The 16,000-nt window shown below is 41.2% G+C and overlaps 1 protein-coding gene across 2 annotated transcripts in view; it reads left to right on the forward strand.

Moving 5' to 3' along the window:
- The window catches only part of CFAP107 (cilia and flagella associated protein 107), a 35,820-nt gene that overhangs the window by 17,143 nt on the left and 2,677 nt on the right, over nucleotides 1-16,000 (forward strand). Inside the window, exon 2 of one of the 2 annotated variants that reach the window (XM_081493803.1) lies at nucleotides 7,766-7,879. The exons of the other annotated variant lie outside the window; for it this stretch is intronic. Coding sequence (XP_081349929.1) covers nucleotides 7,766-7,879 — 114 coding nt within the window. The remainder of the gene's footprint in view (nucleotides 1-7,765; nucleotides 7,880-16,000) is intronic. 2 annotated transcript variants of the gene reach the window in all.

Below are 16,000 nucleotides of genomic sequence, written 5' to 3' on the forward strand. Positions count from 1 at the left end.
AATTTTCTTGAAGAGATCTCTATCTTTCCCATTCTATTGTTTTCCTCTATTTCTTTGCACTGATCCCTGAGGAAGCTTTCTTATCTCTCGTTGCTATTCTTTGGAACTCTGCATTCAAATGGGAATATCTTTCCTTTTCTCCTTTGCTTTTCACTTCCGTTCTTTTCACAGCTATTTATAAGGCTTCCTCAGACAGCCATTTTGCTTTTTTTCATTTCTTTTTCTTGGGGATGGTCTTGATCCCTGTCTTCTGTACAATGTCACAAACCTCTGTCCATAGTGCAATATTAGTCACCAAAAGACAAATACTCATACTCCCACTTATCTGAGATACAGTGCATGCGTGCATGCTCAGTCGCTTTAGTCGTATCCAACTCTTTTCGACCTCATGGACTGTAGTCCAGGATCCTCTGTCTATGAGGTTCGCCAGGCAAGCATACTAGAGTGGGTTGCCATACCCTCCTCCAGGGGATCTTCCTGACCCAGGGATGGAATCCACGTCTCTTATATCTGCTGCACTGGCAGGCGGATTCTTTACCACTAGCGCCACCTTGGAAGATCTGAGGTACACAGTGTAGTCAAATTCATAGAAACAGAAAGTAGAATGGTGATTGCCAGGGCTGAGCAAGGGAAGAATGAAGAGCTGTTGCTTAAAGGGGACAGAGTTTCAGTTTGAAATGATGAAAAGTCCTGCAAGTGGATGGAGGTGGTGGTTGCTCATCAGTGTAAATGTAGTTAATGCCACTGAGCTGCACGCTTAAAAGTAGTTAAAAATGGGACTTCCCTGGTGGTCCAGTGGCTAAGACTCAAAGCTCCCAGGGGACCTGGGTTTTGATCCCTAATTAGGGACTCATCTAATTAAGTGGCTCAGTAGTAAAGAACCTGCCTGCCAAAGCAGGAGAACTAAAAGATGAGGGTTCGATCCCTGGGTCCGGAAAATCCCCTGAAGGAGGAACGGCAACTTGCTTCAATATATTGCCTGGAAAATTCCACGGACAGAGGAGCCTGGCAACCTACAGGCCATGGGGTCACAAAAAAGTTGGATGTTACTTAGCGACTGAGTGCGCACATACACACACACACACACACACACACACACACACACACACAAGGAACTAGATTCCACATGCTACAACTAAAAAGATTCTGCATGCCAAGACTAAAGATCCCTTGTGCTGCAACTGATATGCACTGCAGCCAAATAAAAATAAAAATAGTCAAAATGGTAAATTTTATTATGCATATTTTACTACAATGAATTTCAAAAAACAACCAAAAATTGTTGATATAATAGGGCTTTTCTGGTGGCTCAGATGGTAAAAAATGCAGGAGACTTGGGTTCAATCCCTGGATGGGGAAGATCCCTTGGATAAGTGAATAGCTACCCACTCCAGTATTCTTTTCTTTTAAAATTTATTTACTTTTTTATTGGAGGATAATTTCTTTACAGAATTTTGTTGTTTTCTGTCAAACCTCAACATGAATCAGCCATAGGTATACATATATCCCCTCTCTTTTGAACTTCCCTCCAATCTCCCTCCCCATTCCATCCCTCTAGGTTGATACAGAGCCCCTATTTGAGTTTCCTTAGCCATACAGCAAATTCCCATTGGCAATCTATTTTATGGTCTTTCCATACATCTTACCCTCTCCTCCCCTTTCCCCATACCCACAAGTCTATTCTCTATGTCTGTTTCTCCACTGCTGCCCTGTAAGTAAATTCTTAAGTACCATCTTTCTAGATAACGTATATATATGTGTTAGAATATGATATTTATCTTTCTCTTTCTGACTTACTTCACTCTGTATAATAGATTCTAGATTCATCCACCTCATTAGAACTGACTCAAAGGCATTCCTTTTTAAGGGTGAGTAATATTCCATTGTGTATATGTACCACAACTTCTTTATCCATTCATCTCTTGATGGACATCTAGGTTGCTTCCATGTTCTAGCTATTGTAAATAGTGCTGCAGTGAATAATGGGATACATGTGTCTTTTTAAATTTTGGTTTCCTCAGGGTATATGCCTAGGAGTGGGATTGCTGGGTCATATGGTGGTTTTATTCCTAGTTTTTTAAGGACTCTCCATACTGTCTTCCTTTGTGGCTCAGCTGGTAAAGAATCAGCCTGCAATGCAGGAGACCTGGGTTCAATCCCTGGGTGGAGAAGATCCCCTGGAGGAGGGAAAGGCTACCCACTCCAGTATTCTGGCCTGGAGAACTCCATTGACTGTATAGTCCATGGGGTCCCAAAGAGTTGGACACGACTGAGTGACCTTCACCTTCACTTCACTTTCATACTGTCTTCTATAGTGGCTGTATCAACTTGCATTCCTACAAACAGTGTGAGAGCATTCCCTTTTCTCCACACCCCCTGCAGCATTTACTGTTTGTAGACTTCTTGATGATGGCCATTCTGACTGGTGTGAGGTGACAGCTCATTGTAGTTTTGCTTTGCATTTCTCTAATAATGAGCGATGTTGAGCATCTTTTCATGTGTTTGTTAGCCATCTGTATGTCTAAACAGAGAAATGTCTGTTTAGGTCTTTTTCCCACTTTTTGATTGGGTTGTTTGTTTTTCTGGTATTGAGTTGTGTGAGCTGCTTGTGTATTTTGGAAATTAATCCTTTGTCAGTTGTTTCATTTGCTATTATTTTCTCCCATTCTGCAGGTTGTCTTTTCCCCTTGCTTATAGTTTCCTTTTTTGTGCAAAAGCTTTTAAGTTTAATCAGGTCCCACTTGTTTACTTTTGTTTTTATTTCCATTACTCTAGGAGGTGGGTCATAGAGGATCTTGCTTTGAATTATGTCATTGAGTGTTCTGCCTATGTTTTCCTCTAAGAGTTTTATAGTTTCTGGTCTTACATTTAGGTCTTTAATCCATTTTGAGTTTATCTTTGTATATGGTGTTAGAAAGGGTTCTAATTTCATTCTTCTGCATGTCACTGTCCAGTTTTCCCAGTACCACTTATTGAAGAGGCTATCTTTGCCCCATTGTATATTCTTGCCTTCTTTGTCAAAAATAAGGTGCCCATAGGTGCATGCGTTTATTTCTGGGTTTTTTAATCTTGTTCCATTGGTCTATATTTCTGTTTTTATGCCAGTACCATACTGTCTCCACGACTGTAGCTTGGTAGTATAATCTGAAGTCAGGAAGGTTGATTCCTCCAGCTCCATTCTTCTTTCTCAAGACTGCTTTGGCTATTCAGGGTCTTTTGTGTTTCCATATGAATTGTGAAATTTTTTGTTCTAGTTCTGTGAAAAATGTCATTGGTAATTTGCTAGGGATTGCATTGAATCTGTAGATTGCATTTGGTAGTATAGTCATTTTCACAATATTGATTCTTCCTACCCAGGAACATGGAATATCTCTCCATTTATGTCATCTTTGATTTCTTTCATTAGTGTCATAATTTTCTGTGTATAGTTCTTTTGTCTCCTTAGATAAGTTTATTCCTAGATATTTAATTCTTTTTGTTGCAATGGTGAATGGGATTGATTCCTTAACTTCTCTTTCTGATGTTTCATTGTTAGTATATAGAAGTGCAAGTGATTTCTGTGTATTGATTTTGCATCCTGCAACTTTGCTAAATTCACTGATTAGCTCTAGTAATTTTCTGATACTATCTTTAGGATTTTCTATGTACAGTATCATGTCACCTGCAAACAGTGAGAACTTTACTTCTTCTTTTCTGATCTGGATTCCTTTTATTTCTTTTTCTTCTCTGATTGCTGTAGCTAGGACTTCCAGAACTATGTTGAATAATAGTGGTGAAAGTGGACATGCTCGTCTTGTTCCTAATCTTAGGGGGGGGAATGCTTTCAGTTTTTCACCATTGAGAATAATGTTTGCTGTAGACTTATCATATATGGCCTTTACTATGTTGATGTAGGTTCCATCTATGCCCATTTTTTGAAGAGTTTTCATCATAAATGGGTGCTGAATTTTGTCAAAGGCTTTTTCTGCATCTATTGAGATTATCATATGGTTTTTATCATTCAATTTGTTAATATGGTGTATCCCATTGATTGATTTGCATATGTTGAAGAATCCTTGCATCCCTGGAATAAACCCAACTTGATCATGGTGTATGAGCTTTTTAATGTGTTGCTCAATTCTATTTGCTAAAATTTTGTTGAGGATTTTTGCATCTATGTTCATCAGTGATATTGGCCTGTAGTTTTCTTTTTTGTGTGTTACCTTTGTCTAGTTTTGGTATCAAGGTGACGGTGGCCTCATAGAATGAGTTTGGAAGTGTTCCTCCCTCTGCAATTTTTTGAAAGAGTTTTAGAAGGATAGGCATTAGCTCTTCTCTAAATGCTTGATAGAATTCTCCTGTGAAGCCATCTGGTCCTGGGTTTTTGTTTCTTGGGAGATTTTTGATCACAGTTTCACTTTCAGTGCTTGTAATTGGGTTGTCCCTAATTTCTATTTCTTCCTGGTTTATTCTTGCAAGATTGTGAAGTTTTCTAAGAATCTGTCCATTTCTTCCAGGTTATCCATTTTATTGCCATATAGTTGTTCATAATAGTCTCTTATAATCCTTTGTATTTCTGCACCATCTGTTGTAACCTCTCCTTTTTCATTTCTCATGTTGATTTGATTCTTTTCTTTTTTTTTCTTGATGAGTCTGGCTAAAAGTTTGCCAATTTTGTCTTCTCAAAGAACCAGCTTTTAGTTTTATTAATCTTTACTGTGTTTCTTTCATTTCTTTTTCATGTATTTCTGCTCATATCTTTATGATTTCTTTTCTTCTACTAATTTTGGTTTTTTTGTTGTTCTTCTTCTTTTTCCAGTTGTTTTAGGTGTAAAGTTAGGTTGTCTATTCGATGTTTTTCTTGTTTCTTGAGTTAGGATTGTATTACTATAAAATTCCCTCTTAGAACTGCTTTTGCTGCACCCCATAGGTTTTCAGTTGTCATGTTTTCATTGTCATTTGTTTCTAGAAAATTTTTAATTTCCCTTTTGATTTCTTCAGTAACCTATTGGTTATTTAGAAATGTATTGTTTAATCTCCAGGTGTTTGTATTTCTTACAGTTTTCTTCTTGTAATTGATATCTAGTCTCATAGCATTGTGGTTGGAGAAGATGCTTGATATGATTTCAATTTTATTAAATTTACTGAGGTTTTCATTTGTGACCTGAGATGTGGTCTATCCTGGAGAATGTTCCATGTGCACTTGAGAAGAAGATGTATTCTTCTGCATTTGGATGGAATGTCTTGAAGATATCAATGAGATCTATCTCATCTAATGTATCATTTAAGACCTGTGTTTGCTTATTAATTTTCTGTTTTAACGATCTGTCCATTGGTGCAAGTGGGGTGTTAAAGTCTCCTACTATTAATGTGTTACTGTCAATTTCTCCTTTTATTTCTTTTAGCATTTGTCTTATGTATTGAGGCGCTCCTATGTTGGGTGCATAGATATTTACAGTTGTTATGTCTTCTTCTTGGATTGATCCCTTGATCATTATGTAGTGTCGTTCCTTATCTCTTATAATCTTCTTATATTTTAAGGTCTATTTTGTCTGATATGAGGATTGCTACTCCAGCTTTCTTTTGCTTCCCATTTGCTTAGAATATGTTTTTCCATCCTCTCACTTTCAGTCTATATGTGTCTTTAGGTCTGAAGTGGTTTCTTGTAGACAGCATAAATACGGGTCTTGTTTTTGATTCATTCAGCCAGTCTGTGTCTTTTGGTTGGAATATTTAATCCACTTACATTTAAAGTAACTATTGATATATATGTTCCTATTGCCACTTTCTTAATTGTTTTGGGTTGGTTTTGTAGGTCTTTTTCCTTCTCTTGTATTTCTTTACTGTATAAGTCCCTTTAACATTTGTTGTAAAGCTGGTTAGGTAGTGTTGAATTCTCTTAACTTTTGCTTGTCTGAAAAGCTGTTTATTTCTCCATCAATTTTGAATGAGGCCCTTGCTGGGTACAGTAATCTTGGTTGTAGATTTTTCCTTTTCAGTACTTTAAATATATCCTGCCATTCCCTTCTGGCCTGCAGAGTTTCTGCTGAATGATCAGCTGTTAAATGTATGGGGTTTCCCTTGTGTGTTACTTGTTGCTTTTCCTTTGCTGCTGTTAACATTCTTTCTTTGTGTTTAGTCTTTATTAGTTTGGTTAGTATGTGTCTTGGCATGTTTGTCATTGGATTTATCCTGTATGAGGCTCCTTCAGCCTCTTGGACTTGATTGACTATTTCCTTTTCCATGTTGGGGAAATTTTCAACTATAATCTCTTCAAAAACTTTCTCATACACTTTCTTTTTCTCTTCTTCTTCTGGGACCCCTATAATTTGAATGTTGGTGTGTTTGATATTGTCCCAGTGGTCTCTGAGGCTAGCCTCAGTTCTTTTCATTCTTTTTACTTTATTCTGCTCTTCAGAAGTTATCTCCACCATTTTATCTTTCAGCTCACCGATTCGTTCTGCTTCAGGTATTCTGCTATTGATTCCTTCCAGATTAGTTTTAATTTCAGTAATTGTGTTGTTTGTCTCTGTATGTTTATTCTTTAATTCTTCTAGGTCTTTGTTAATTGATTCTTGCATTTTCTCCATTTTGTTTTCAAGATTTTTGATCATCTTTACTATCATTATTCTGAATTCTTTTTCAGGTCATTTGCCTATTTCCTCTTCATTTATTTGGACTTCTGTGTTTCTAATTTGTTCCTTTATTTGTGTAGTATTTCTCTGCCTTTTCATTATTTGTTTTTTTAACTTATTGTGTTTGAGTTCTCCTTTTCCCAGGCTTCAAGGTTGAATTCTATCTTCCTTTTGATTTCTGCCCTCCTAAGATTGGTCCAGTGGTTTGTGTAAGCTTCATATAGGGTGAGATTTGTGCTGAGATTTTGTTTGTTTGTTTGTTTTTCCTCTGTTGGGCAAGGCTGAGTGAGGTGGTATTCGTGTCTGCTGATGATTGGGTTTGTATTTTTGTCTTGTTTGTTGTTTAGATGAGGCATCCTGCACAGGGTGCTACTGGTGGTTGGAGTTCAAAGGGCTCATGGGTGCCTCTCTAGTGTTACTAGCAGTCAGCTTCTGAGCCCACTCATCAACAGAAACTCTCTCTCTGGGCTTCTATTTCAACTGTAATGGTGGGGCTCCAGAGAGCTTGGACCACTTCTCCTATGAGTCCCAAGGAGAAGCTTGAGGGTGCCCAGTGTCTCTTATAGACATAAAACCAGTGCAGAGGCTGCTCTCACTCTACTGAGATGGGTCAATGCCATCCCAGGATGAGTTGGGTAAAGCCCTGGACACCATGGAAGGCTTGGTGACCCTGGCCACTCCAGTATTCTTGCCTGGAGAATTCCATGGAGAGAGAATCCTGGTGGGCTACAGTCCATGGGGTTGTAAGGAGTTGGATACAACTGAGCTTCTAACACTTTCATTTTCAGGGGAAAGAAAGCATAGAGCTGGGAAGAGTGAGAGACAAAGAAGAAAAAGAACGGGAAGAGTCAAGCAGGAGGGAGGAGGGGCAGGGAGTGAGAAGAGAGAAAGGGAACAAGTGTAGACCGCGAGCGACCAGGTGACACCAAACAGCTTTTCCAAGGGGTCTTGGACTGGAGTGCCAAGTCCCTGAATGCACTCCTTTTCAAGTACTGAAAGGGAGGTGGTACAATCAAGCCCGCACTGTGCGGGATGCCTATTTACCCTTTCTCTGCCCAGCTTCCAGTGGTTGGGAACTGAGGGGATGCAGCAGAAGTTTGAGAAGGGGCATCACAGAAACTGTCCTGAAAAAAACACTTCTTTTTTTTCAGTTCACAAAAGCCACTGAGAAACCCCCCCAGACCATTTACAGAAAAGAGTACGTCCCCTTCCCAGGCCACAGACCCGACCAGATCTCCAGGTGGTACAGCAAGAGGAGAGTTGAGGTAAGAGGGCTCAGGGCCCCACACTCTGCCTGGCCCCCTCCCAGTGCTCAGGAGACAATAAACAACCAGACTCTTTCTAGCTCAGTTCTCTATTGGGGACACAGGAGTGGTCTCATTAATACCCTCCCCAGCCAAGTGTGGTGGGGGGAGGCTGCTGATATCATTCACCCTTATTCACTGGGTGGGCAGATGTCCACCTGATCTCAAGTGGGTGGCGTTTCCCTCGTTGGGTATCCCAGCACTTTTTCTGGGCCATTTTCCCCATCCCTCCACACCCTTCCAACAGGAGGTAGGCAAAGGATGTGTGAAACAAACAAAGGCAGATGTTGAGTTAGGGTGAGTGTAGTCAGGAATCACACAAGGCACTCCAAAAGTGAGTAGTGATGATGTTTGCATAGCCAGTGTTTGTATAATATCACTGATGGCCAAGCATCCTGTTCTTTCGTATGAAAAGTCAAGGGCCATTTAGTTTGCTCTCCCTCGTTGAGTACCTATTTGTGAGTGTGGTTGACTTCCAGGCCTCCAGAGCAGGGAGCAGGGCACTGCAGCCTCAGAACCTGCCTCCCAGGCACAAGACCACACATTTGAGACATTTATTAAATTAGGTGAGAGTGTGTTGGAAGCTCAGAAATCCTGGCCCTTACAGAAACCGGAGAGAAAGCCTCCTCTTATATCAACCTTTGTGGGTGCCACCCCCAGGCTCAGCCTGGGGAGAATAAGCCTGTAGGTGTTCACCCACTGGGTGCACAAGTATGCCCTTTTCTCACTACAATCTGGGTGTTACCCCAAGTTCTTCTTCTGCCAGTCTGCTGCTTATAGAGGTAATGTCTGTCCCCTTACTTCTACCCCGCATAACCCTATTGTTGTTGCTGTTGTTTAGTCACTAAGTCATGTCTGACTCTTTTGCAACCCCATGATCTGTAGCCTGCCAGGTTCCCACATAACCCTACCTCTGCTTAAATTTTGGGTGAGGTATGGATATTTACCAGGATGGAGCATTTTAGAACTAGAAGGGACCCAAGGGATTGTCCAGCTCAGCACCCTCATTTTCAGATAAGATGTGCCCAAGGGTGGTTAGTGTCTCATCTAAAATCTGTAGCTTGTGAGTAAGGCACTGAGCAGGGGCTGGTCAGCAAATCAAACAGTCAAGCAAGGAGGCTCCTCAGATATTGTTTTATCATCTGCCAGAGCTCACTGTTCATCTACCTTGGACTTCAAGGAGATCAAATGAGGCAATCCTAAAGGAAATCCACCCTGAATATTCACGGGAAGGACTGATGCTGAATCTCCAATACTTTGGCCACCTGATGGGAAGAGCCGACTCACTGGAAAAGACTCTGATGCTGGGAAAGATTGAAGGAAAAAGGAGAAGAGAGTGGCAGAGGATGAGATGGCTGGATGGAATCACTGACTCAATGGACATGAGTTTGAGCAAACTCCAGAAGATAGTGAAGAACAAGGGAAGCCTGGTGTGCTGCAGTGCATGGGGTAGCAAAGAGTGGGACACAACTTAGTGACTAAACAGCAACAATGACAACTTCTGCATCTGGGAATTCATGTTAGGATAAGCAGTGTCAGATTTTCAGTTCTGTGTTAGCATCCTTGGCCCACTGGCATTCCTGGACCATACTGATGCATGGGGCTGCCAACCACTAGCATTCATGTGCACTGAAGACACAAATACAATTTTATTTTATTTTTGTAGTTCTTTTATCTATTTTTTAATTTATTTTTTACAGTGCTGTGTTAGTTTCTGCCATACAACAATGTGAATCAGCCATAATCATATAAATATCCCTTCCCCCTTGAGCCTCCCTCCAATCCCCTCATCCTACCTCTCTAGGTCATCACAGAGTGCCAGACTGGGCTCCCTGTATTACATAGCAACTTCCCACCAGCTGTCTATTTTACACATGATAGTGTATATATGTCAATGCTACTTTCTCTATTTGTCCCACCCTCTCCTTCCCCAACTGTGTCCACAAGCCCATTCTCTATATCTGTGTCTCCATTCCTTCTCTGCGAGTAGGCTCATTAATACTATTTTTCTAGATTCCATATATATGTGTTAATATGCTATATTTGCTTTTCACTTTATTCTTTTAAAATTTATTTGTTAATTGAATGATAATTTCTTTACAGAATTTTGTTGTTTTCTGTCAAACCTCAACATGAATCAGCCATAGGTATACAGATGTCCCGCCCTCTGGAACCTCCCTCCCATAAATATGTGTTAATATGCTATACATGTGTTATATATACTCCCATATGCTATATATGTGTTATATATATATGTGTGTGTGTTATATATATTCTAGATTCTGTATATAAATATTAATATGCTATATTTGTTTTTCTCTTTCTGACTTCACTCCATAAAGCAGGCTCTAGTTTTATCCACCTCACTGGAACTGACTCAAATTCATTCTTTTTTATGGCTGTGTAATATTCCATTGTATATGTACCACATCTTCTTTATCCATCCATCTGTTGATGGACAACTAGGCTGCTTCCATGTCTTGGCTATTGCAAATAATGTTGCAATGAACATTGAGGGTACATGTGTCTTTTAGCGTTGTAGTTTTCTCAGGTTTTATGCCCAGTAGTGGGATTGCTGGGTCATATGGTATATTTATTCCTAGTTGCATTTTAATACAAAGAAGTAAAAATTAGAACCCACAATCTGAGGCTCCCCGCTCCTAACCATCAATGTACATGAGGTTTGTGGCCTAGATCTCAATACACATTGGGTGCCCTTTTTTAAAGACCTTTGCTTCCCCATCACAAACCCTGATCAAAGGGATAATCAATCACACATATAGACTCTGGTTAAAATTAAGATATCTCCTCCAACACACACACAAAATAGAACCAAGCAATGGGACATTCATTCCTAGGGACTCTGTTCAAATAGTCTGCTTGTGTGCCTGGACACAGCATCACTTCCACATGGCTGCTTCAGTTCTATTAGCCTTTCTGGTCCTTCATCCTGTGCTCCCCCACTGCCATAGATTCCTTTTCCATCTCCCACCCCGCTTAACTCTTCTCCCTTCAGCTCTTCAAACTGGCCATGAGTTGATGGGATTTTTATCCCCTTCAGTCGATCAGTCCAGTTGCTCAGTCATGTCTGACTCTTTGTGACCCCATGGGTTGCAGCACACCAGCCCTCCCTGTCCATCACCAACTCCCGGAGTTTACTCAAACTCATGTCCATTGAGTCTGTGATGCCATCCAACCATCTCATCCTCTGTCGCCCCCTTCTTCTCTCGCTTTCAATCTTTCCCAGCATCAGAGTCTTTTCCAATGAGTCAACTCTTTGCATCAGGTGGCCAAAGTGTTGGAGTTTCAGCTTCAGCATCAGTCCTTCCAATGAATATTCAGGACTGATTTCCTTCAGGATGGACTGGTTGGATCTCCTTGCAGTCCAATGGACTCTCAAGAGTCTTCTCCAACACCACAGTTCAAAAGCATCAATTTCTCAGTGCTCAGCTTTCTTTATAGTCCAACTCTCACATCCATACATGACTACTGGAAAAACCATAGTCTTGTCTAGACAGACCTTTGTTGGTAAAGTAATGTTTCTGCTTTTTAATATGCTGTCTAGGTTTGCAATAACTTTTCTCCCAAGGAGTAAGCATCTTTTAATTTCATGGTTGCAGTCACCACCTGCAATGATTTTGGAGCCCCCCAAAATAAAGTCTGTCACTGTTTCCACTGTTTCCCCATCTATTTGCCATGAAATGATGGGACCAGATGCCATGATCTTAGATGTCTGAATGTTGAGTTTTAAGTCAACTTTTTCACTCTCCTCTTTCACTTTCATCAAGAGGCTCTTTAGTTCATCATTGCTTTCTGCCATCAGGGTGGTGTCATCTGTATATCTGAGGTTATTGATATTTCTCCTGGCAATCTTGATTCTAGCTTGTGCTTCATCCAGCCCACTGTTTCTCATGATGCATATCAGTTAAATAAGCAGGGTGACAATATACAACCTTGATGTACTCCTTTCCCTATTTGGAACCAGTCTGTTGTTCCATGTCCAGTTCTTTGCAGCCAAAGATGGAGAAGTTCTATACAGTCAGCAAAAATAAGACTGAGAGCTGACTGTGGGTCAGATCATGAACTTCTTATTGCCAAATTCAGACTGAAATTGAAGAAAGTAGGGAAAACCACTAGACCATTCAGGTATGACCTAAATAAAATCCCTTATAATTATACAGTGGAAGTGAGAAATAGATTCAAGGGAATAGATCTGATAGACAGAGTGCCTGATGAACTATGGACAGAGGTTCGTGACATTGTACAGGAGATAGGGATCAAGACCATCCCCAAGAAAAAGAAATGCAAAAAGGCAAAATGGCTGTCTGAGGAGGCCTTACAAATAGCTGTGAAAAGAAGAGAAGCCAAAAGCAAAGGAGAAAAGGAAAGATATACCCATTTGAATGCAGAGTTCCAAAGAATAGCAAGGAGAGATAAGAAAGCCTTTCTCAGTGATCAATGCAAAGAAATAGAGGAAAACAATAGAGTGGGAAAGACTAGAGATCTCTTCAAGAAAATTAGAGATACGAAGGGAACATTTCATGCAAACATGGGCTCAATAAAGGACAGAAACAGTATGGACTTAACAGAAGTAGAAGATATTAAGGAGAGGTGGCAAGAATACACAGAACTGTACAAAAAAGATCTTCATGACCCAGATAATCATGATGGTGTGATCACTCACCTAGAGCCAGAAATCCTGGAATGTGAAATCAAGTAGGCCTTACATCCTGGAATGCAAAGTCAAGTGGGCCTTAGGAAGCATCACAACGAACAAAGCTAGTGGAGGTGATGGAATTCCAGTTGAACTATTTCAAATCCTAAAAGAGGATGCTGTGAAAGTGCTGCACTCGATATGTCAGCAAATTTGGAAAACTCAGCAGTGGCCACAGGACTGGAAAAGGTCAGTTTTCATACCAATCTCAAAGAAAGGCAATGTCAAAGAATGTTCAAACTACCACACAATTGCACTCATCTCACATGCTAGTAAAGTAATGCTCAAAATTCTCCAAGCCAGGCTTCAACAATATGTGAACCGTGAACTTGCAGATGTTCAAGCTGGTTTTAGAAAAGGCAGAGGAACCAGAGATCAAATTGCCAACATCCGCTGGATCATCAAAGAAACAAGAGAGTTCCAGAAAAACATCTATTTCTGCCTTATTGACTATGCCAGAGCCTTTGACTGTGTGGATCATAACAAACTATGGAAAATTCTTTAAGAGATGGGAATACCAGACCACCTGACCTGCCTCTTGAGACATCTGTATGCAGGTCAGGAAGCAACAGTTAGAACTGGGCATGAAACTACAGACTGGTTCCAAATAGGAAAAGGAGTATGTCAAGGCTATATATTGTCACCTTGCTTATTTTGTCCCCTTGGCAGATGTATTAATCATGTTTTTAAATTTTCTGTATTTTATGATACTTTGATGTTTTAGTGACCTTGTTAATCCTGGGGAGGCTCTCCCTCCCAGGGCTAATTCCTAGGGATAATACACAACTTGCCTGCCATCTGCCTTTCAGATGCAAACTAACCAATTCACAACCCATCCCTCAACCACCTTCTTTATCCAAGGCTCACATTCCAGGCCAACATCCCCTACTCCAGAGCCAGGCACTGACAACCAGAGATACCCTGGAATTATTCGAATTTTGCAATCCTACACCTCTCAAACTTGCCCACCCTGCCTTGCCCATACTCTGTTGGAAGTGTCGACTGAAAAATATAGTCACAACCTGAAAGTAAAGAGTTACGTTATTTGGTGGAAATGTTTAGGACTCTGAGCCCGTGAGACAGCATCTCAGTAGCTCTGGGAAAACTGCTCCAAGCAAGCAGGAGGCAAGTGAGGCTATATTCAAATTTGCAACAAAAGGAGCAGGCAGTCTGAACATCAGAGATCAAGTATCAAGTTAAGGAATTTAGCATTCTGTGGATGGGAAGATGCAAGCCCCTTGGCTCACTGAATTCATTCCTTTCATATACACCTCGGCTATCTGGGGCCAATCCTGTTTTCTTGTTCTCCTTGCTTCTTGCATTCCCCTGAACTCCTCATCAATCACCATGGGGGTAGGGGAGGTGGTGGTGGTGGCAACATCTGCTGGATCACAATTTTGAGAGCCTTTTGAGAGCCCTCATTCACATTTGGAAGGCAGAAATCATTAATGGCTGTGATATTTCCTGTTAATTAATATGACAGGAGATATTTTCATTTCACAGAAACCAGAATGAAGACTCTGGACCCTGTTCTCTTCACTCCTTCTGTCTCCTGACTCACCTTGGTGCTTCCCATGTGGCCCTGTGAGATGGGACATACCCCTTCTCTTAGGAATTGTAAGTGACAAACTCTTCTTTCAAAGGCAGTTGTCTCAGACTTCCCTGGAGGTACAATGGATAAGAATCCACCTGCCAATGCAGGGAACACAGATTAGATCCTTGGAATTCGGGAAGTTCCACATGCCATGGGGCTCTTAAGCCTGTGTGTCACAACTCCTGAGCCCTCATGCTGCCACTATGGAAGCCAATGTGCTCTAGAGCCCATGATCTGCAACAAGGGAAGCCACTGCAAAGAGAAGCCTGTGCACTGCAACGAAGAGTAGCCCTTTCTCACTGCAGGTAGAGAAAGCCTATGCACAGCAATGAAGACCCAAAGCAATAAGAAACAAACAAACAAAAAACAAAGGCAGTCCTCTCTATGTCAGCTTACAGTTGTTATTGTTGCTCAGTCAACTCTTTGTGACCCCATAGACTGCAGCACGCCAGGCTTCCCTGTTCTTCACTATCTCCGGGAATTTGCTTAGATTCATGTCCATTGAGTTTGTGATGCTATCTAACCATCTCAGCTTCTGCTACCCTCCTCTCCTTTTGCCTTCAGTCTTTCTAAGAATGAGGGTCTTTTCCAATGAGTGGGCTCTTCACATCAGGTGGCCAAAGTATTGGAGCTTCAGCTTCAGCATCAGTCCTTCCAATGTGTATTCTGGGTTGATTTCCTTTAGGATTGACTGGTTTGATATCCTTGCTCTCAAGAGTCTTCTCTTGCACCACAGTTCGAAAGCATCAATTCTTCAGCACTCAGCCTTCTTTATGGTCCAACTTTTGCATCCATACATGACTACTGGAAAAACCACAGCTTTGACTATATGGACCTTTGTCAGCAAGGTGATGTCTCTGCTTTCTAATACTCTGTCTAGATTTGTCATAGCTTTCCTTCCAGTGAGCAAATATCTTTAAATTTCATGGCTGCAGTCATTATCCACAGTGATTTTGGAGCCCAAGAAAATAAAATCTGTCACTGTTTCCACTTTTCTTTCATCTGTTTGCCTTGAAGTGATGGGACCGGATGCCATAATCTCATTTTCTGAATGTTGATTTTTAAGCTAACTTTTTCTGACTGAAACAAAAATCTTGTGTACATGATCAAGAAGGCAGGACTGTGCCCCAAACCAAGAGAAACAGTAAGAAAATCCCTCCTGGCTTCTCTTCTTCCCCTTTGTGTTGCCTCTTCAGAACTTCCCTTGGTTGATGGGAACCCCACCAACTTCCTTTCCTTGACCTAGGAAATACACTCCAGGGACCCGGTGATGTGGATCTCAGGAACTCTGGCTTAACGTCTGTGCCCATCCCCCTTGACTTCCTCTGGCATTGTGATCTGACTGGTTTATGGAGCCACCATTTGAAATGAAAGTAGACACCCAGCTGAACAGGAAGAGCCTGTGCTATCTCATTGCACGCCCTTGTGATCTGAAATTACCCCCTTTGATTTGTCTTGAGTCTCATCCATCCACGTGTCTATTTCCAAGTGAAGGATGCTATACGGTGAGCCTGACGTGTATACACTGGGTGCAGCCAGTGTATTTAGGCCATAGTGGTCATGGACCTCCCCGTCTGCTCCAGTCAAGAGGATAAGCCTGGGAATCCACGTTATCCTCCCCTGTAAATCAAACCAGGCCCCTAGGATTCCCTTTTAGGGCCAAGAGGATTTTCTTAGGAAAAGCAATGATTCAGGCAAGCGTCCCAGTGTCAGGAGAACATGGCTTTCTTCTCCCTGTAAATAAGTCCCCACCGAAGAAATCACTCGCTGAGTT

The sequence above is a fragment of the Giraffa tippelskirchi genome, chromosome 5, assembly GCF_054371585.1.
Source record: "Giraffa tippelskirchi isolate mGirTip1 chromosome 5, T2T-mGirTip1v1.2.pri, whole genome shotgun sequence".
Lineage (NCBI taxonomy): Eukaryota > Metazoa > Chordata > Mammalia > Artiodactyla > Giraffidae > Giraffa > Giraffa tippelskirchi.